At 45.2% G+C, this 22,320-nt stretch overlaps 1 protein-coding gene across 2 annotated transcripts; it reads right to left on the bottom strand.

Annotated features, from left to right (window-relative positions):
• Positions 1–942: 942 nt before the first annotated feature.
• gprc5ba (G protein-coupled receptor, class C, group 5, member Ba) lies at positions 943–16,156 on the bottom strand. 2 transcript variants are annotated; one of them, XM_040124235.1, is made up of 4 exons: positions 15,582–16,156; positions 6,409–7,440; positions 6,048–6,169; positions 943–4,416 (listed from the first exon to the last, which is right to left on the bottom strand). In XM_040124235.1, the coding sequence occupies exons 2-4, from the start codon at positions 7,436–7,438 to the stop codon at positions 4,372–4,374; spliced, it is 1,197 nt and encodes a 398-aa protein (XP_039980169.1). In that variant the 5' UTR covers positions 7,439–7,440; positions 15,582–16,156; the 3' UTR covers positions 943–4,371. The 2 variants fall into 2 exon arrangements, with proteins under 2 accessions (XP_039980169.1, XP_039980170.1); XM_040124236.1 differs by lacking the exon at positions 15,582–16,156 and adding an exon at positions 15,089–15,137.
• Between the last annotated feature and the right edge of the window lie 6,164 nt (positions 16,157–22,320).

Raw genomic sequence — 22,320 nt, 5'->3', positions numbered from 1 at the left:
TTCAAACCCCTGAAGCACATATTATCTAAATTAAAGCCACTTGACTAGACTTAAGTATATGAGCTGCTGACTTGATCTAAAAATAGCCCAGTAGAATTGCTACATGAATTGCTATATCATATATCATACTGTCGGCCTCCTATTTAAATCATATTCAGTCATATTTTACACACTCTCAATTGCCTGTCAAACCTGCATCCTTTGAGGCAAAAGTCAACATTTTGGGAAATACGCTTATTTGCTTTGTTACCGAGAGTTATATTAAGATACTCCAATAACTGTACGCTAAATAAGAAGCGACAGCGTGCAGCTGGTTAGCTTAGCTTAGCATTAAGACCGGAAAGACCGGGCTCTGTCTGAGGGTGACAAAATCTGCCGACCAGCACCTTTAATGCTCACTGAAGCGCCTCTAAAATTCCAGTCTATTTTTCGGCTGGGACCAGTAACTTCCTGGAGCCTCCTCTGGTTGCCTGCTAAGAAATACTCTGGCACATAACCCCCCGTAAAATGGTGAATTGTTATTTTTACAGTTCAGGTATTTGTACAGATTAACAAACCAGATATAACATGTTAATTAGTGTGCTTTAGAGGTACTGGTAGGTAGATTTTGTTTCTTTGGGATAAGGCCAGGCAAATTCCAAAAAAATGTAAACTTTTACTCTATAGATTCAACAGTGAAGTTTGTTTCAAAATAAAGAGGATTTTTGCTTAGATTCTTGAAATTCAAGGGGATTTTGACTAGAACCCAATGAATTACGTACTTTGTACAACATAGAGCACTGACAAGTTTATTTTTCAACACTCAAATGTTGACATTTGTATAAGCCTCACAGTCAGTATTCATTAGGCTCCTATTTTGACACTCTTCGGAGTAATTCTGTTTCACTCCCTGGGAAAAGAAAACACCCACCACATCCAATTAAAATTAACTACAAACATGACACTTTTATTGAACTTTTTTTCCTGAATCAGTTACAGAAACAAGAGAGTTAACTGTGTTTTTTTTTCTTTTTCTTTTTCTAATCAGGGGAATCAATTTCTATACATAGGCATGCTGCGTCACTGCACAGTCACAGCTGTGAAAACCAATATCACCCCTGTCAGCTGCCCCACTGGAACAGTCTGAAGGCAAGACAAATCAGGAGAGGACAGGCAAGGACATGTCAAACCCAGGGAGGAAGGGTGTTTAAACGGGCTGCCCAGGGATGACAAACTTGACATATAGAAGTTTTGTGCAAATTTCACCACAGTTTATTTGATTTTTAACACAGAGACGATATCGGTCGGAAGATTCTCTTCTTTTCCCCTCGAGTCTTCAAACTAACAGAGGAAGTTTTTATTAGGTCCAGTGGTGTTGGCATTTATTTCCTATTTTGGACCATTTTCCCCTGACATTAATCTCCTTTATTCTCAAGAACCAGCTCTCTTTTGTGTTCAAGAAAGCACAGACATTAAGTGTGTCATCTGATATACACTGAAATTATGATTGCTGTCACATGACCTTTACATAAATAGAGTTAGTATTCAAAAGTACGTCTGAGAAAGGTCTTACATGTAGAAATGGTGATAAGCATGCACAGATAGGTAGTCGACAAGTGCAAAATCTACGAAGTCACATGTTATTTTTTTTTGTACTCCACATTGAGTGAAAACATCACAAGAATTGAAACCTCCCCCCTCAGGTCCATAGCTTTGTCTCATTACTGCTGACCATCCAAAACCCTGAGGACAGTTCTTCTTCATGGCCTACGCCTCTTGGTTCCAGGGCCCTTAACCTGTTTCTGACCGGGGTCGGCCCAAACAGAGCTCTCTTTGGGCATGGAACCGACCTGCTAGTACCAGTCCTATTTTAGAATAGCCAGTGGGTAAGACATAAACATACAGCAGCAGTGAAGGATTGACCCTTACCTTTTCTCAGTCAAGGGTTGCTGTTAGACCAGGGGTCACCGGAGTGACTATTGGTGGGCTTAAAGTTAATTTATTCTGCCCTCCCTGCTCTGTTTTTTATAACTGTATTGCAGAATAAGTCATTCTTTACTGCATGAAGTGCCAAAAATTATTCACAGCCATTTTTGTTTTTTCTGAAAAAAATAAAAATAAATATGTTTGTATCCCTGTGACTGTTACAGTAAAGAGTGGACCACTGTCTTGATTGAAAATACTGCGTGGGAGGTACAAACGACATAAATCCCTATGAATGAAAAATCATATAATTTCCTTGAACATTAATTAAACAAAAAATAAAAGCATATCTAGTGTTGGCAAAACATTTCCAAAATGCTAGTTTAAAAAATAAAAGACACCAGCAAGAGAAAAAATAAAAGCATAATGTAACAACAAGCAAATGTATGAACACAAAGCAAAGCAGTTAAAAAAAAATATCCCCAGATAAGAACAGTTTGCAGTAGTCAGTTCTCTCGTGGGTCATATGACACTGGTGTCTAAACTCATCCTACAGTTTAAAAAAGAAAAAAAGAAAAAAAGTAAACAAGCGAGCAAAGCTTTACAGCACTACTATGTACACAGCTTCTCGGGTGAAAGAGAGAGCTGATGTCACGTTTAAAGGAAAGGGTGTGAAACGGAGACTCCAGTGAAACAGGAGTCCTTGGCACGGGGACTTGAGCTATAGCTGACCACAGAGAGAGACAGGAGGACGAGGAGGTGAAGGAAGGGGAGGAGGACGAGGCAGAGGAGCAGGAGGAGGAGGGAGAGACGCTTCAGCAGACAGAGACGACAACCACACAGAGCAGCGCGGCACGGCCGCCCCCACATCATGCACAAATACACGCACAGCCAGACCAGGGAGCCATTTTCTCACACAGATCTGAGGCTGACTGAAGAAAGTCACAGTGATTTCGCTGTCGCATGGACTCCCCTCGGACCGTCTCTCGCTCCCTCCTTCCTCCTAACTCTTCCCACCCCCGCCTTTCTCCCTTCTCCTCCTCCTCCTCCTCCTACCTTGCACTGTAAATCTGATCTTTCTAAGGCTCTAAGATATCTCCACTCACCAGCCACAGCTCTATATATAGTCTGTCACTCACAGTTGACTACTGTGTCTGCATCAGTGTTGCCCCTGCCGCTCTGTACCTCTCTGGGAAGTTGTGTGAAGGAATATTTAGCACCAGAAAGCAACCTTGACTTTGAATATTCCCCGCCAACTCCGGACACGCATAAAATCAAGACACTCACGTACGCACACATAAAAACAGACAGAGGAACTAAGAACAGGAGGCCATTTCATTTCCTCGCTCTGTTTCCTGCTGATATAAAGTGACAGTTTCTCCTGGCTGCTTCAAACCGCCAGTGGCCACCGCAGATGTGGGAGAGCAGCACAGCAGTCTGACCTAGATTCATGAATTAGCGCCTCCCCCTTGATAACTGACGCCCTCCTTGTCCAATCAGAGTCCACTCTGCTCCATCGTATATCTCACAGTAGCTCATTTGCAGCTTGTAATCCCCCTGTCCAGGTGCTCCAGGCTGCTTTTGTTGTGTCTGTGGTCCATGGGAACTTCTTTTCCCATCGGGGGTTTCACAGTCTGTTTTCGCAAAGTGTCCATGCAGGTGGGAGGATGAGGCAAGGTGAGAGGTTATGAGAGTTATGTGTTATATTCACAGAGAAGTGCAGACCAGAGACAGAGACAGAGAGGGAGGAAAAAAGGCTGGAGGGGTAACAGTCTGGAGAGGGAAGGTTTGTTGGAGCGGTAGAGCTGAGATGTAGGGAATAGACACACACTCTTTCCTCTCATATACTGTTCATACACACCCACAGAGGCTGGATTCTTTTTAAGCGGTACAGTTGCCCGTGTGCTTTGTCTTCACCTACGCTGTGGAGGGATGGAGGACAGAGCCAAAAAGTTTCCACTTGAGCGCCAGCATTGTGATGAGCAGCAAAAAAGACATCCTGGCTGACAGGAAGAGCGAGAGCGCAGGAGAAAGCGATAGATGTCACAGTTTTCAGAGGAGGCTTACAGTGCTGCAGTCTCAGGGGAGCAAATCAGACAAAAAGAAAAAGAATACCGCATGTAGATATTTTCAGATCTGAGTCAGCGTGTGCTTTGTTTTGCTACTTGCTGGTCACACTTTGAGTTTTTTTAAACCCTTCTATAGAGAATTGTGTGCTAGGAGAGCTTTAGCTCTGTCCTCCATACCCTACTTTCTCTCAGTCTCACACACACTCATACATCATAATAGTTGATTGGCACACAGTCAGTGTTGAAGTCTGTACACAGAGTGAAGGGGCCCTGTTGGCATCCATGTTTTAAGTCCAATCCAACCAGACGGTCCCCTCTTCCCGGATCCCTCCCTCCTCACCCTCTCCATCCTCCTCTTCTCTTCATTTTCTACCACACATCCTCTTTCCAGTCCTCTCACTCACCACAACTGCCTCCCCGTGTAGGTCGGAGGGGCAGAGGGCACCTGCAGAAGGAAGAATTAAGTGTGTAAAGTAAGCACAATTTGGATAGCATCATACATTCAGACATGATTCTTTACACACATGCGTACAGTCCCATGCACACTTTTGACTCATGTTTGTCTACAAAGATAGAATACATCTCTGACTGCAAGAGCGTAATTTGCACTGCAATTTACTTTTCAAAATCCTACAAAGAGGCTACTGCTCGACCCTCTGATTGGTGGAAGTCGTACCCGCAGCCAGGAAGACCTGCCGGCATTACTCAGGGCTGTAAAATGACCGCAAACTCGTCTGCACATTTTTCCAGTACAAACAATAATTTAAAGTATGTTATTATTTATAGTGAGTATTCTCAAAACAAAAAGTCGCTGGTGAACATCAATTTGTTTATGAAGAATCTCTGACTTTACGTGCCCCCCCCCCCCCTTCTGAAACAAAACTTTCACCCTTGTCTCACTGTCTTCTACTTTAATATTAAAACCTATGAGTCTCTCATGTTATCCGGTGGCCATCTGTCCCAGATTTTAAGGCAAACCGTGGAGAAGCAGTCTTTACTTACTACGCTCCACAAAACTGGAACAAACCTCCAGAAGATGTAATACCTGCCCGACTCTTAAACAGCTTCAAACCCAAGTTCAAATGTTTTATGCTCTCCATTCCTTTTAAAGCAGACATTTTGGGAACTAAGCTTAACCGTATCTTAGCTTACTATTTACCATGCAGACATGAGAGTGGTATTGATTTTTCTCATCTAACTCTCTGCAACACGGCAAAAAAGAAAAAAAAAAACCCTATTCTGTTCACTCAATCTTACACACTGCAATCCGACACGGTCTTCTATATTTAATTCTCTTCACTCTCATCTTATTCATTACTTTTATCCATTTAAATTTCTGTGTTAAAATCTCAATTTCTCATTTAATATCTTTTATGCCTCGTACAAAGCACTTTGTTTTAAATAAACTCACATTTCCTTTCAAATGGATGCACAAAAACACTCCTTTGTGCAAACTAATGATATTTTATGCGCAGCAGCTTAAGGAGAAGTCTGCATTTCCTTTGTCAGTAAAATCGGCACGCCTAGCTGCAATCTCTAGGAACAGTGGCTACGGTCTTTTAGTCAGTAGAGAGTGTTGCTTCAGCACTTTGGCCTCCGGTGGTGTGTGAGCGGGTGTGTTGTGCTGTTGTGTGGCGGGCTTAATTCATAACACAGTGGCTGGAAAGCGGTTCACCTGTGCCAGCCAGAGTGCCCATTCATCCTGCATAATGAAGGGCGTGACAGGCCCGGCAGACAGTCCCATCGCTCAGTGGACAGATAGCATCGCAGCCTATTTACACACACAGGAGCACATGGACTTTTTCTCACACTCACCCGTACACAAATCAATGTCAGATGGGTGACCGTTTGTGACAAATCCATCCGTGCATGTGCCCACAAAAATACAATACACACAGGCACGTGAACATGCAGACACAAACTGATAATGCACGCACACACTCACACCTCTCCCTCATTCTTGTGCAATGACGTACGGTCTGGAACGCACAAATGTGCATGCGGTCTTGTCGGCGTGGTCGAATGAGAGAGCGGCGTGCAAGCGGCGTGTACCTGTGACTGGGAGGATGTACTCACCGCTCCCCCGTTCAGGATCATGGTCATCTCGGTGGGCTGGTAGACGTTGCTGCGGAAAGGAGCGCTGGGCCTGGCACCGGTGTTGCTGTTGTGTTGCCCGGCACCACCACCGCTCCTCAAGCCTGGCATGGAAGAGACAGAGCGGCGGACAGAGATTACTCACTGCTTCTCACCACCTCACTCTTGAAGAAAGTAACACTTGCTGTGTAATCTCGCACCACATAAAATTCCTCCTGTACTTATTTCTAGCCACACATGCAAATTTCCTGGTGTTCTGTTACTCACTTTGGCCTACCTTCCTCCTACAGCCTGTCTGCACATATTTCGCCCGTTTGCTTTAAGATATTGGATTGTGCTGTACCTGCAGTGTTCTCGTCGTTGTATCCGTAGCCCTGGTTCTCCACAAACTGCCTGTGAGAGAGAGGGATGTCTTCATCAAAGCTCGTCTCCCTCATCCGTGTTGAGTTCTGGGAGGTGTCAAAGTAATCCGGGGCAGTGGGCTGTGGCGGGGGTCTCAGGCAGATGTGGGATTCAGGAATGGCATGGAAGATCAGCAGCAGCCAGCCCTGAGCCACTAAAGCGATGGCCAGTGCCGGGTCATTCCAGTCCGGGGACCTTCCCAGCCAGGCATTGCCGTACAGATAAAAGCCCACCCAGGCCACCCACAGCAGCAGCGACAGCAAGCAGGTCACCAGCAGCCAGATGGCATTGCAGCGCCACTGGCGTGTCTTCCCACACAGGGCCAGGGAGGCGGCGGTCAGCGCGGCGAGTAGGAGAGCTAGCACGTAGCTGCAGGCTAGTGAGAAGTCCAGAGGCAAGTACTGACAGGCAGCTCGTCCCTCCCGCAGCACGGTCAGAAGTAACCACTCGGCGGCAATGATGCCCTGCACAGCACTCAAACCCAGCGCCAGGCCTGTGAGAGCGCAGCCACCGGGGCTCCGACGCTCCCGGCCCAGTCTACGCAGACGGACACCCTGCACCAGCAAACAGGAGAAGCAGATGGCAAACAGGAGACCCCACAGGGCCCTGCGGAGCAGACATAACGACTCATCCTGCTCGATAAGGTAAGCAAAGCTCAGGCTGAACAAGCCAAGGATGCCGAGGAGCAGCAGGAGGATCGGCCCCACGCCGCTGCGCTTCTCGGCCTCACTGATGTGGCGTAAACGGCACAGCAGGACCAGGGCTAGTAAGATGGCAGCCAGCACCCCACCGGCAGCCACAGACTCGACAGCTACACCCCATATGGAGTCCAGGTCGCAGAGGAGGGTGTAGGGATGCACGAGGCCCCAGCCACAGCCTCTTGGGGGAGTCTCAGAGTACTCAGAGTCCTGACTGCTGGCACGATGAGCAACATTCAGCAGCAGCACGAGGAGGACCGGGAGGAACGCCATATCTGAGTGATCAACAGAACAGAAGACAGAGAGGGAGATGATGAAGAATACAAGGAGCAAAGAGGGGAAAAAATTGAGAGGGTAAAATAAATGGAGAAAAAGGGGAGAGAGAAAGAGAAAAAGAGTGAGTCATTCTGCCCCTAAATGTTTGGGAGGCTGCAGAGCAGAGCTGAGCAGTCATTCCGCCAGCAATCATTCGCCTGCGAGTGACAATACAGACAATCAGCTACTGCTGTGTTTTAGAGAGGAAACAAAGGACAGTAGTTCATGCAGGGTGAACGACTGAAGCCTTCCCAAACACAAAACACACCCACAGACGTCCTGTTTCACCAGTAGTAGCCTATAGTCCTGTCTTTTTTGAACCTGTTTAAAGGCTTTGAGGTTTCTTCTTGTTGCAATACCTTCAAATAAACAAATTACACGTGGCAGAAAAATATACCTACAAACCCAGAAAAGCCAACCGTCCTTCAGTTCATTCACAAAGCAGTAAGGTCAGAATCAGGGCACCTCCAGTGCTTCTAAAGAGAGTTTCAGGTGTATTATTTGTCCGGTCTCCCCCAGTGAACTGGCTGCCAGAGCAGCGAGAGGAAAGCTGCAGCATTGTGCATATTTTTATGAAAAAAAACAGGGCTACAGAGAAAGGAACTAGTGCGTACAAGCGGTTTGACTTGTTATCAGGCATCTAAGGGCATCCAGCAAGGCATGAGACGATGCATAATACAAATACACAGCGCCTCGAGCACAAGTACAAACACTTGTGTGTCCCAGTGAAAAAACAACAGCATGCGTGCCGAATCAATGCTGTCTCAGTCTACCTTTTTCTTTATTCATCACAACTGTCAGACAGCCAAACACAGACACACACACACACACACACAAATATGCATTCCTTTTTTTCATTGAGGTCTTTGTTGGGATGATCAGCATTGTTGTTTCACCTGACAAGCTGTGTGTTTTATGGGAGGATGATCTGTATTTTAAGCAGCCACTAAACCACACACACACACACACACACACACACACACACACACACACACACACACACACACACACACACACACACACACACACACACTATAACACATTTCCTTCCAGGTTAATGTCAATTGTCTCCACTACATCTCTAAGCTCTCAGAAATTCTTTCCAGGCTGTTTTAAACAATCCACTTTTACAAAGCACACACACACACACACACACTTTTCCATGCTCTCTAGGCTTAGAGCCACAGTTTGGATTGTTTATTTCAGAGGACTTTAGCCTCACTGTAGTTTCGGCATAAAAAAATCTCCCGGTGTCCACAAATAGACTGTAACACAATATTTACATACCACATAAAGAACAGTGGATATCCCCGGCTTCATATTCTCTCTCTGTGCCACTAAGTCAGGGAGAATTACACGGTCAGGCCATCAGGGGAGAGTGCTTGGTTTAAATACACACAAGCCAGGGCTACAGGTCACACACAGTCCTTCCAGAAGGTAGCTTTTTAAATGGGGCAGACAGAGAGAAGGAGAAGGAGAAGGACCCTAGATTCTTTGATTTATTTAATGAGGAAAATAGGGACAGAGGTGGGAAGAGGCCCTATGGATCTACAGCAAATATACTCAGACTACAGCTGCTTTTGATTCTTCTGATGTTTTGTCCCTTTGATACATTTGACTTGTAATTTTTCTGTGAGGTTATGACAGTAAAACTTAAAGCGGCTATAACTGGTATTTTTATAGTAACAATGTGTCAAATTACAAAACGAAAACCGTATGACAATGCTTGTAGTGTGGGAACCTACAGAGAATAATCACCTGTACCTGCAGCTCCCCTCGGCTTTACGGAGGTTTGTAGTGAGTTTCAGCTCACCGTTCAGCTGTCAGGCTCCCAACTTAGCTGTTTCGGTTCACTCTCACCGCTCTCCTAGCGTCGTTTTCTGCTGCAGCAGGCAGCTGTTTTCAGCGGAAAATCTCTAGAAACCCACTGTACACGATCAGCGCAACATCAAATGACACAGATGCAGTTAGCAACTAACTGGTGAACATAGTGGAACATTTAGCAGCTAATGAGCCAGATATTTCCCTCAGGGGATGGTGGAGACCAAAAACAGAAAAACGAGAGTGAATAGTGGACTTATATTCAGCACGTGGACAGAAACATAAAAAGTTTGTCCTTGACTCCATGTGGCTGCAATCTGGCAGGCATGATTGATCTAACACAGTTGTGGCTGAGCTGCCATCCAATAAGATAACGTGTATTCAAACATTGGCGACCGTCCGTATGGCTTCTATGTCAATTTTAAATTAAGGCAAGTAGTTTAATTCATCCCCAAATTTAGACACTTACAGTGCCGGCTGGTCCGGCTAGCTGGTCCACCCATTTATTTACAATCTGTCTTCATATCCAATTTAAAGTAATATATTTTTAAGGCAGCAGTTGTTTACAACTTGTGAAATGCCATTATTTATTTCTTTGAGCCCCCAAAGGGTGAAACAGTAACAGATGCATGTGTGCAGTTGTGTATGTGTGTCTACATATATATATACACACACACACACACACACACACACACACACACACACACAACTGTGTGTGTGTGCATGGTTTGTGCATATTCATTTTTTTTGGAGCTCTGTCATGTATCTTTCAGAGATTTACATTTTCCAAAATTCTCCTTCATGACTCCTCCTTACTAAAATTCTTCACTCCCTCATTTCCTGTCATCATTTCAGCCTTTTGTTTCCTGTCGCCTCCATCCCTCCTTGTTGCAGAAGCTCACAGCCGCTGGTTATTACTGGTCTACATTAACATCAATCAGTGCTTTCAGAGGGATGAGTCACCAGAAACACACACAAAAACACAGTGCTGGAGCTTTATACACACGACACCTTACCAAAATGCATACCTGCATCAGTGGCACAAAAACAAATATTCACACACTACTGATAAACTTCAGCTTGCTCCTAACATCATGTTGTTTTTCTAGTGCCCTCCTGATAACCATGGTTACGCTCCAACTCTAAATGATGGGAATAAAACAAAAGAGAGAGGGGACAAAGAGAGAAAGGCTCACTCATCCTCAACAAGCCGAGCAGACTAACTGCTCCTCCTCTGTCTTTTTTTGTACTATTCTTTTTGTTTTTCTTTGTCGCCTTCTTTGTCACCTCCTAATGACAGAGCCTGTAAAACCACACAGGACAGACAAGCGCACACTCTCAACAAGCGTCACAGAGAGACTGGAGCTTGTGTTCTGCACACTAGTGACTTTTTCACTCGCTCACCCTCTCACCCAGTCACTCCCTCTTGCACAGATGGTGGCCCTGGCCGCTTTTTGAGTGTGACTTGGCAGCCTGGTAAGCTGAAAGCTGAAGGATGCACACAGGGGGCTGCCAGTGGCCACACATGATCACAAGTATGCCGTCAGCCAGACATGCTTGGGCAAAATCAAAAAATCCTCATGCAAACATTCACAACATACAATACATAACACACACCTACAGCACACATGCTGCACACTGGCGTCCTCCTCCCCGCTTCTCACTAATGAGTCATGTGAAAAGAGAGAGAAAGAGAGAGCCCCCGGCCTTCCGCTTCGTGCAGCGAAGAGGACGCTGCCGCCGTCTCATCCTCCCCACCCCTCCCCTCCCCCCATATTTCTAGACATGTTTCCCTCTCTGTCAGTCCTGCTCCATGCAGCCATTTCTCTCCTCCCCTCCATTTAAAACCTTCTTTTCCCTCAGATTTCAATGCCACCTCTCGTCCAGAGCAGCCAGAGTGGTCTCATCTCTCTGCTACATTTGAAGATGTGCTGTGAAAGATGCGCCTCACACACCTCTTCTCCCCACATTTTCTCCCTCTCGTCACCCCCACTGTCTAATCCCAAACATACCCCTCTTCCTTCCATTTTGGCCTCTCCTTCTTCCTTCTTGTGCCCCTTCCTCCTCCTCTCTCACCCCCACCCCATTCCCTCCCTCCCCCTTGCCTTTATTCTTGCTGTGTATCTTATGTAACTGGGGGAGGGATCCAGCTCCTGCCAGTTCTGCTGCATGGCTGCTGTTTCTCAGGCATCATCTTCCTCAGTGTCAAGCAGCCTGCTGGCACTCAGAGGTCCGTCTTAGTTTTGTATTCTGGACGTAGCGGGATTACATACATTCATGTTTCACTCTCACACACGTACACACTGCACAGACCGGCTCAGTGCCCATGTGTGCTGGCTCCATTTGCATGTAAATATAACATTCAGTTTGGTGGCATGTATTATGCATTAGTGTGTGAAGACACCACATTCTCACACAAAACTGAATGTGGCAAGTATGCAGCATGCATTCCTTATAGCACTGCTGTTGACACACAACAGGAACACAGGCGTGAGAGGGCAAATGTGTAGCACTGCAGTCATTCAAGTCTGCTCCAGAATAAATAGGCAGGGAACTCGCGAGCTGTCCTGTACAGTTACAACCTCCTACAATTATCAGACATAGCACACGACCAGATGCTGTCTAATTACCATGGTGATAATTGGGAGGATTATTGCATTTTGACGATGCTCTTCAGTTCTCATTTTTTCTCCTCCTGTTTGATTCAGACTTCTCGGACGATAATGGAGAAAATATGTCTATATCAGTCTATATCAGTGTGTAGGTTAATGGCTTGAAACAACTTGATCCAGCTGTTGAGGTGAGCAGTTCATTTGTGGGTCCTGTGCTGGCATCTGCTTTCTGATGATGCCATTCGAGACTCCGGCCTTATCCACTGTCTTCTCTAACACTAACAGACCTTTGCAATTCCAACAGTGCATAAATTTACATCTTACATCAGCAGCTGGGCTTTCATAATGCCTTAGATATCAGTCATAAATTAACCCAGTCTGTCTAGAAGTCCCATCTCACTGTATGAGATACACTTTGAATTAAAAACACATCTGGGCTTCAAAACAAGCTCGTATACTCTAATAGCTAAATTTGTCAGACTGGTCTATTAAACTTTTTTTTATACTTTTATAACATCTTTCTCATGCTCCTCCAGCTTTCTATGAGTGAGAATAATTTGCTTGAAGTAGCTCCCAGAGTTGGAGTCTGGTCTGAAACAGCAGCTTAAAAGGAGATGAAATAGAGGAGGTTAACAGAGTGCCAATAAGGCCCTGCATGTCTAACTTGAGGTATGAAAGATATTTCACTTATATGTATTTTCTTCTTGTATGATTCATGTTTCACTTTGACCAGCTGGTTGGCTGGCAAATCTCCTTCTTGCCTCGTTCATATGTAAATTTCCAGCCTCAACAGCCTTGCCTTTTAAGATTTATCCACTCTGGAGGTTTGGAAAACTCCATTTTTGGTTGAGAAAAATGCAGTTTTAGTGTGGACAGAGGGCTTAAACTGAGAAAAAAAAAGATGTGTTTTTAAATTTAACCAGCATAATTTGGACATACTCTCATCCAGAACAGATAGGAGGGCTCTTTCTCACTCAAGGACAATTTGACAGGACACATGCTTGTTGTAAACCCTGAACTTGTGACTTTCAGGAGATAGCCTTCAGTTACAGACAGAGACGTCATATTCAGAATACTGCAAAGGTTTGGCCAATTTACATGAGATTTCCAAGTCTGCATTTTGAGAAAGATATTTCTGGTGCAACAAACCTGACGTCACAGCTACTGTTCACACAAAGTCAACCTTTAATACTTTTCTGTGCATGGATTTATGCTCACAAACACATCTCAAGTAACTTAGATCTTTAGTATGCCATAGTTTTGTCTTTTTATTTATGTCCCTGTGCATTCATGACATTGTTAGTTCAATGGACTTAGCTTTCAGACAGAAATTTTTTTTCTTGAACAAATGCAAAGGAATGCATTTAACTCACCACTAAAAAATAATAATAAAATAATCAGGAAGGGCACTTTTTCACCAATCTCTGCACATCTCTAACCCACCAGAGTGATGTCAGCAATCCCTCGAAGCTGGTAGTGGCAGATAAAAAGATGGAAATAAAAGGGGATGCAGAAGAAGGCAGAGGCGGAGAGAGGCATTAGATGTCAAGGTATGACGTGCCAGTGTGCTAAAATATTGATAAGGAGCTGGGGAGGACAATATTTGGGAAAAAAAAAATAGACTCAATGACACAGAGGGAGAAAGCAGGCCTAAGAGGAGAAAAAATGAGCACATAGTGAATGATGAGACAAAAGACGGGTGGTCCATTCACTACATCAGCCCCCTGGGTGTCATCATGAAAAAATTGACGGTGGAAGTATTTTCCCAAACCTCCTCAGACATCCCTGGCCACCCTAATTAGGCCTCATTACCATGTGACTGGGCTCACAGCAAGACCGTATGCTAATTGCCTTGGCAATTAACGGTGCCAATGTTTAATCTCAACCCCCTCCCTCTACTCCCTTTTTTCTTCCCACATCAACAACCGATGGGGTGATCGGTCGGATCTGAAGGCATCCCGAACCCAAAAAACTGAAACTAGAGACACATACCTTCGGTGTCATGTGTTCTGCTTCCATGTGATATCACTAAGCACCGTCTATTGTAGATAAAGTGATGGGATAAATGGGGGCTTGATCACAGGGGCCCAGTGGGATCAGATTTGCTTAGAGTGTGCGATAGTGATCAGAGGAGCGAGACAAACAGCCGGATGTACGGAGGAGGAACGGGAGCGAGCCTCGTGCCTGGAGCATGTGTGTGTGTGTGTGTGTGTGTTTGTGTGTGTGTGTGTGTGTGTGTGTGTGTGTGTGTGTGTGTGTGTGTGTGAGGGTAGGAGGGGGTGGGCGCATGAACACAAATGCACATATGAATGGAGAAGCAGGGAAGTTCTATATATGTGAAATCTGCACTCTAGCTCATACACTCAGCTGTGTCATGTGTACATAAAGAGGCCAAACACACACACACACACACACACACACACACACACACACACACACACAAAATCATCCAAACGCGGTACATATGGCTTCAGCCCTGAGGAGATACTGTAGGACCCTCTTTTCCCGAGAGGAAGCTAACTGACTCATGAAAGCGCAGCCTGAGAATAAACAGCTCCACTCTGCTGAATATTGATTAATGATGGAAAACATAACACTTCAAAAACGACCCGGGAGCTGGGAGCACTGACAGTGGCACAAGGCTCGTGTATCATCTATCTATTGACCACTCCGTACATTGACATCCATGCCCGTACTAACTTAATTTGTCTAAATACCCTAGGGGGCATTTAAGTGCAATTGTCTAGCAAAGTTAGACTACCCATCCGGGGCCCTGCCTGTGGTTTATGAGGCCAACGAGGGAAGGGACATGCCTCCTAAAGGGGAAACCCTTGGTTTTAGCTGAATGCAAACACACATTTGGAGAATGCTCTTTTTTCTTTTCTTTTTTCAGCCCCCCCCCCCTTAACAATACCAGCCACATGGGAGGGTCCCTGGGGGGTTCCAGAAGAGTGTGTTTGTTTGAGGCAGCAGCAGTAAGACTATTGTTTCTGAGCTGTGTGTGTGTGTGTGTGTGTGTGTATGTGTGTGAGGGAGAGAGAGACAGAGAGAGATTCAAAAATAGAGATTGACATCTAACCTCTAAACTAAAGAATGGAGGAGTGACTGACACTCCTAAAATATCCCAACGTATTGTGGGATGAAAATGGAGGCGCGGCTACAAAAAGAGACAAACCTTTTCATCCTCGTGAGAAAACTGTGCCACAGCAAATCAGCCGTGAATTTTCACACATGTCCATGTCCTCCACAGACGTGTCTTTGGTTAAGCTTAACGTGGTCGTGTCAAATGCTCCTTGAGGTCAAGGCCGTGTGTGCCCAACCCTGTGCGTAAATGTGCATTTCTGCAACATGTCTACAACACCGCGTGCCCTCCCCGCTTCGCACACCTATGCATTTGGTGCATCGACATCGACATTTCTCCTGAGGGCTGTCAGTGAGGCAACTTCCACCTCAGGGGTGATAAGACCCGAAAAAAAGCCTCATAACAACACAAACCGAGAGATGCATTCACATCAACCGAGATCCACTCCCCCCCCCGGATTCACCAAATCCTAAAACAGTCAGTGAATATAGATCACGCGCACACATGTCCACACGGATCTCACACTCCCCCGCCCCCCATTCCCATTAATCAATATCCCATGGGCTACATGGGGAGCAGCACGTACCTTTATCGAAGTAAACAAACCCGATTGAGAACGAAGGCAGATGCACAGTTGTCAGGTAAGAATGGGAGACAGGATTAAAAAAAAAAAATGTCACATTTCGGAATGAGCCCCGCTCGCCCTGTTTGCGTATTCTCTCTCCATCCACATGGACTCGTACGCGATCAGACCAGATGATTCCTCCTGCTCCCGGTTTCAAACCGGAGGAGCCCGGTTGTTCAGCCCGTGCCCGCCGTGCTCAAAGGGCAGAAATCGGCATGAATTCCGAGTCCTGGCAGCTCCAAGCGGGAGAGACGAAGCGCGCCGATTCGTCGGGATTAAATTATATTTTTAAATCATATCTCCCCTAATATCCTTTGTTCAGCGGTGCGCATCTTTGACTTTCACTGCGCCGACGAGGGAGCAGTCACTGAAACAAACAAAACACAGTTTAACCGAAATCCTGTGATGCGCAGAAACGGTGCCCCCCAAAACCAGCCGGATCCCCCTTCTCCTGCTGCTCGGCTGTTTATGCAGCTGAATGTCCGCGTTGACGCTCACTGCTCCCCGCTGCACATCTCGCCACTGAACGCATCACCAAAACTGCGCTGTGCATAACGTGCGCGATGATAATCCCTCTCCGCACACACACACACACACACACACACACACACACACACACACACACACACACACACACACACACACACACACACACACAAAAGAAAGTGACAGCTCTCCAGAACCGCCACAGTCCCCACCGACTCCTCTCTGTCCTCCCTCACTTTAAGTGTTTTACTCTCAGATAAATTAATTTGGTGCCTGTCCGGATGGGGCGGGGGGGGGCACCTTATTAAATTCTTTGTTGACGTACAGCGGGTCTCTCTTACACACACCTATCGTCTGGATGTCAGTGTCGTGGACTGTATGCACAGTGTGCTGCTCCTGCTTAATTCCTGCCGGTACGGTTCCGTTTTTCACTCGCCCGCTGCGCTAAATCATAGAAAATATGCCAATACGGTGTCAAGTTAGACTGTTGCAACTCAATTTCCGGTTGCACCTTTTAGTCTAAAGTTCACTCTAGTCTACCCTTCATTAAAACTCACAGAACCTCCATGTGAAAATACTAATACAAGTCAGATTTTGTACAACGACAAGGTGAAGAAATGGAATGGTAAACGGATTGCATTTATATAGCACCTTTATCCAAAACGTTTTACTTTTGGCCCTTACACACACACACACACACACACTTACACACCAGTGGCAGTGAGCTAACATGCAAAGTGCTGTCCCAACTATCAGGAATAATTTAGGGTTCAGTGTTTTCGCTCAAAGGTCCCTCCAACACGTGGACGGAAGGAGCCAGGGGATCGAACCACCGACCCTGCATTGCAGCGGACGACCCGCTGAGCCTGCTGAGCCACGACGCCAACAACTCCGCTGAATGTGCCGTCATACCAGGGCACCACGGTGAGAATTCAGCGAAGCCCCACCGCCAAAATATTCTTTGAGTTTGTAGGGTGTTTGTTGTTGTTTTTCAGATTTCAAATCCCCGCCTCCCTTCTTTTGCAAGCCTTCTGGAGTCGCGACTCTCTTATGTTGAAAGAAATGTGGCCCCTTTTCCGGGGTGACTCTCGTTACCTCCGGGTACCTGACGCAGCCACAAAACGCCTGTGATGCTTATTATTTCCCCCTCTCGTCACATGCTTGTCGCCTCAGCTGCTCCAGTCCATCTACCCGGGAGTCTTTCAGCGGTGTAGCCCCCCCCCCCCCAACACGACCCCACCCCCACCCCCCACCGGCCCACTCGGACTCCCATCCTGCCTTAATCCTGGTGAGCCGATGGAAGTGGTTTGTGGTAGCGTTGGCACAGTTTCATACAGTTTCCACCGTAGTCTCAGACAAGCAGGGGGCAGAGCATGGCAGCCATGACACCTCTGACCAGGTAATCAAAGCAGCTGCCAGTGTGCTAAAACATTATCAGACAATGGAGCTGCGAACCCCTCTTCTCCAGCCAGTCACAGAGTTAGGTGTTATACTATGGGATTATGAATAATCCAGTGATTTGGAGTCGTTAATCTACATTTTAACGTTTTTGCATGTTAATGGTACCAAAACCAAACCCTGCTCGGAACATGAGGGAGACTCTGGGAACCAACAACCGGTCGCGCTCACATCTTACACAGCCACCTTCTGCATGGGATCGCCCTCTCGCTGCCCCCCCCTTTCACACAGGCACAAATGCACAAACACATGCAAAGTGAGATGACATGCGGGCGCTGGGCATTAAGGAGGCGTATCATATGGAGTGGCAGCTGAGGATGTGAGACTAATCTGACAGGTGCAGGCTGGGAGAGTGACAGCATGGGAAGAGGAGGAGGGGGTCACTGGTTGAAACAGGACAACTGAGGAGATTAATGCTTCAGCGGACAGGCACAGGCAGTCTATCATCAATACCATGCTAATACTCTTTATTTGAACGGCGAGAGATTGTGCACAGGAAGTAGAATCATTACACTATTACACTTAGTTAACCACAGCGCATGGGTTTGGAGGAACGTGCCACTCTAAACCCCTCGTCATTGTTGGGTAATCGTGTAATTAAGAGACTTTAATAGGCTATTGCAGTTGTACTACCATGTAGTTGAGTGTGGAGATGGGAATTAGACATTTTATGTTGTAAAAACAGAGTGGCCCACTTGGAGGTGTGTGTTTTGGTCTGCGTGAGACAATCAGTTCTGCAGAGACACATCACTCGGTCTCCCCGACTTAAAAGAATAGTGTGACATTTCGGAGTATCCGCTTTTTCGTTTTACTGCCGGGAGTTTGATGAGTAGAGCCATACTGTATCCCTCGTCCGTGTTGTTAATGCGTAGCTGGAGCCGGAAGCTAGTTAGCTTAGCTTAGCATTAAGACTGTAAACAGGGGGAAACAGCTAGCCTGGCTCAGTCCAGAGGTAACAAAATCCATCCACCACCATCTCGAAAATCTCACTAGAAAACATTTTATATCTCTCATTTGTTTAATCTGCAAAAAGAAACAAAATGTGGAAAATGACACATTGTGGTTTTATGGGGATTACGTGCCGGACTATTTCTTGGCCCGGTGTAGTAACTTCCTGAAGCAACCTACATGTGACCAGCACTTAATCCACGTTAAAAAACACAACTTCTCGTTTTAACATTTCTGTTTTTGTACATATTAAAGAAAGAAGATATAGCACTTTATTCACTGAGCTTTAGACGTGCTGTTAAGTAGATTTTGTTACCTTTGGAGAGAGCCGGACTAGTTGTTTCCCCGTTTCCACTCCTTAAACTAAAATAATCTAACTGGTTGCTGGCTTTAGCTACATACAGTATTTTAGGTACGAATATGAGGGTGGTGTTAATCCTCTCATCTAACTCTCAGCAAGAAAGCCAGAAAGCGTATTTCCCAAAATGTTAAACAATTCCTTAAACGTACATATACATATATATTACACATGTACACATGCTTAACTGCCATCATCAGTTTGAGGCCGCGATCAAAGCAGCCAGTGAAGGACTCCTGCCTCAGTATTTATAGAGGGTGACACGGTAACTCTGGATCACTATGATCATGTGGGGGGTTCAGTCGCTGACTAATATAGCTTAACAGACAGGCAGTACACTAACTTTGGCTCTGCCTGATGAGTTATTGTCCCTTAAAAAGCAGAGCACATGCTCCCAAAGTGTCATGTCTACAAGAACAAGAGCGTCACAGTCACCGTCTGTCATGTTTCCTTTTGGTTCATGAACTACATATGTCGCACTGTACAAAAAAAACTTTTTTCCAGTGTTGATCTCTATTTTTCTCTCCATAATTTGCAACCCCCACATGTTTTTCTTTCCACTAATGTTTTTTTCTTTCCTCTCTCTCATCCTGCCCGTCATTACATGCGTCCTTGCTGCCCAGAGGTTGCCTCACCTTGTCAAGACCCTGCTCATTGAGCCACGTATTGACAGCGGGGTGGCCGACATATAGGCCGCGTGCCGCATCTGTTTCCAGAAACAAGCATCAGGATAAGAGCCTGTGACCTCACAGGATGTCTTAACTATGACAGGATGCAGGTGTCCATTAGCAGGAAGAGAGTCTAATTTTAAAGAGCATTTTGTTTCCAGACACACATCCGATAATATAAAGGCTGCAACTTATCTTACAGGCAGAGGTTGTAAAGTGTGATAGTCGTGTTGTTTGATGAGGGGAAAAGGTCAGATGAGCAGTTATTTTGTAAATCAATATCACAAATACTGACATGCATCACATTTCTAAATACAAGAAAACCAATAGTCCACAGTATCAGTCCATATAAACACACAAACCCCCACTTAAAGCAGCACTGCACCAATTTTAAACATCAAGATGAGTTTATTCATCACTGGGACTACTGTTAGTAGCTGTATAATATCTTCTGTGGCTCTGGATGAACTTTGTCAAGTCTTAAGGTGTTGAGACAGAAAGCCAAGCAACTGTTTGCTGTGTGTCACTTGCATGAATTTGACCGCTGGACCATTTGTGCGGTCCATGTGAATTTGCCCCAAACAGCCAATGTATCAACTGCAAAGATATTAGCTGTAAACTAACCAGAAATGGACATGCTGAACATGACTGGTCCCAGAACCTCCAGTTCTTTCCGTCGTTTGCCTCCAGTTTTTTTCTTTTTTTCCTCTCGTCTCTGTACACTTATGAAGCAAATTCATAAGGCCCCAGAATAAACACAAATATTTTGCCCAAGTTGAAATGTTGTCCAACTCGCGTAGACACACCTTCGCCTTCTCCTTCAGGATTTTAACAAAAAGATTCTGTCAAGTTGAATTTTGGAAGTGTAGGATCCAGTTTTTGGAGCTTGATCAATACGTGGGACTGAAAGTTAAGATATCTCAGCCTCTGCTGCTTTAAGTTTGTTCAATATTTGTTCACATGTCTTTTGTGAGTCCCCCAACCTTATGGAAGTGCCATACTAAATCAATGGAGTATCCCTTCAAAACACATGCCTAATAATGTTAACCGTGTTTTTTATACTTTTCAGTTTACTAAATATTGTTTTTTTAACAGACATGGTGCACATTAATGAATATTGTTGTTTATGTGCTATAGTTGGCAAAAAGGCTACTTTTCATTTCATTTGTGCTTTGTACTGAAATGTGCTGACTAGGTCACTGAGGTAATGAAGGTAGTATGTTCAGTGGTATAATCCTGACCTCATCTGTTTACCACTGTGACTTAAACCCTCCAGCTGCTCAGGGTCCTGAAAACCTGCAGAGGTCATGACCTTTGGAAGTACCAATGCCCCGCGGACGGAGGGTTGATATTAAAGGTCATCTGAATGTTACCTTGTCCGGTCAGTTTAAAACAACCTACATGTACATTTGCATGTCCTGTATCTGGAGGACCGATAAATACACAGAAGCACTCACACACACATTTCTTGCTTGCACACATGCACGTACACTCACATACACACACACAGAGGTCTTATCTGACCACCACATGGACCGTAGCGCACTTGTTTTCATTCAGTGAGCCTTGGAGACCTTTCTGTCAGCTCCTCAGGTTTCTCAATGGCACTAAACGGGGTTTAACCCTTGGAAGGTCAGGGTGAGGTCAGTGGAATAAAGGCAGCTCCAGGATTTACCTTCCTCCTCTCTCAACCAGCCGCAGAGTCCACATGCCGAAAGCGACATGTTGTTTTTAAAGCCAGTCTCAAGGCTTTAAGGTGTCTCAAGGTGGAAAAGGGGTGCTCTACAGTGGAGCAAAAATGTCAACAAACACAGAAAAGATGAAGATGGAACACAGGAAGGAACACTGAAGATTAGCAGAAGTAAGAATCTGATTTGCCTGCAGGGACATCTTTTAGTCCCAGTTGCTGCTACTAGTCTGTCTCACTTGATGTGGAGTCAAAACTTTGAGTTGGGATTGGCACAAAATTTGTACAGACATTCATGAACTCCAGAGGATGAACCCTGCGTTATTTGGTGATCCTTTTCATGTAGTGCCTCCGTGAGGTTAACATTTGAGGTTTTGAGGGAAAGGTCTCAATAACTAGTGGATGGATTATGATAAATTATATTGCCATCGTCCGGGCAAATTTGAATCATCCTCAGCTATACTTTGTCTTCATGCTGCATTCATATTATGTCGGTCGAATGGGAAGAACAGGGAAATTAATTAATATATGGGCAGGTTCTAGGATGGTTACCCCTACTTCTAGCCTTCGAGTCAAACCAGATAAATATCCTAAGTTATCTACTTTTGTTGTGACACATAAATCTAGTAGTTCATCAACAAGTGAAACCAGCGAGTAGCGAGTATAATAGCGAGTATAATAAAGGGAGCCCAAGTAATGGACGGTGTTTGGGATTCTTTGGTTTTCTTTTCATTTAAATGTAATCGCCAGCAATAGCTTCGCAGCCATGTTGGAACTTGCTTGTTTGTTGATATGCGCAGAGTTACCTTTCATCAAGTTAGTGGGAGACATTGTAATTTGAAGAGGTTGAAACCAGCAACACTTGCAGTATTAAGAACAACGTTTCTGTCAGACATTTCAACTTGTGGTCTTCACTGGGGACATTTTAGTTGTCAGAAATTCCCGATATCTTGATTCGGGATTACAAGTAAGTGGCTGGCGTGAATGGTTTTTCACACTTGGCTGCTCATAAGGCTGTTAACAAATACAACAAAACGAGGCATATGTGCTAATTAGCCAATGTTAGCATGCTAGTATGCTGAACTAAAATGTAGA

The sequence above is a fragment of the Xiphias gladius genome, chromosome 3 (assembly GCF_016859285.1).
Source record: "Xiphias gladius isolate SHS-SW01 ecotype Sanya breed wild chromosome 3, ASM1685928v1, whole genome shotgun sequence".
Lineage (NCBI taxonomy): Eukaryota > Metazoa > Chordata > Actinopteri > Istiophoriformes > Xiphiidae > Xiphias > Xiphias gladius.
Note: the sequence above shows the minus strand (reverse complement) of the source record. Positions and strands in the feature narration are given on the sequence as shown.

Bases quoted from the DNA above. Each gene is read 5' to 3' on its own strand.
- gprc5ba (XM_040124235.1), bottom strand. From the start codon at position 7,438: ATGGCGTTCCTCCCGGTCCTCCTCGTGCTGCTGCTGAATGTTGCTCAT. The intron at 6,170-6,408 runs GTACAGCACAAT...CTTCCATGCCAG, and splicing joins CAACGACGAGAACACTGCAG to GCTTGAGGAGCGGTGGTGGT. The intron at 4,417-6,047 runs GTGAGTACATCC...TTCCTTCTGCAG, and splicing joins TGATCCTGAACGGGGGAGCG to GTGCCCTCTGCCCCTCCGAC.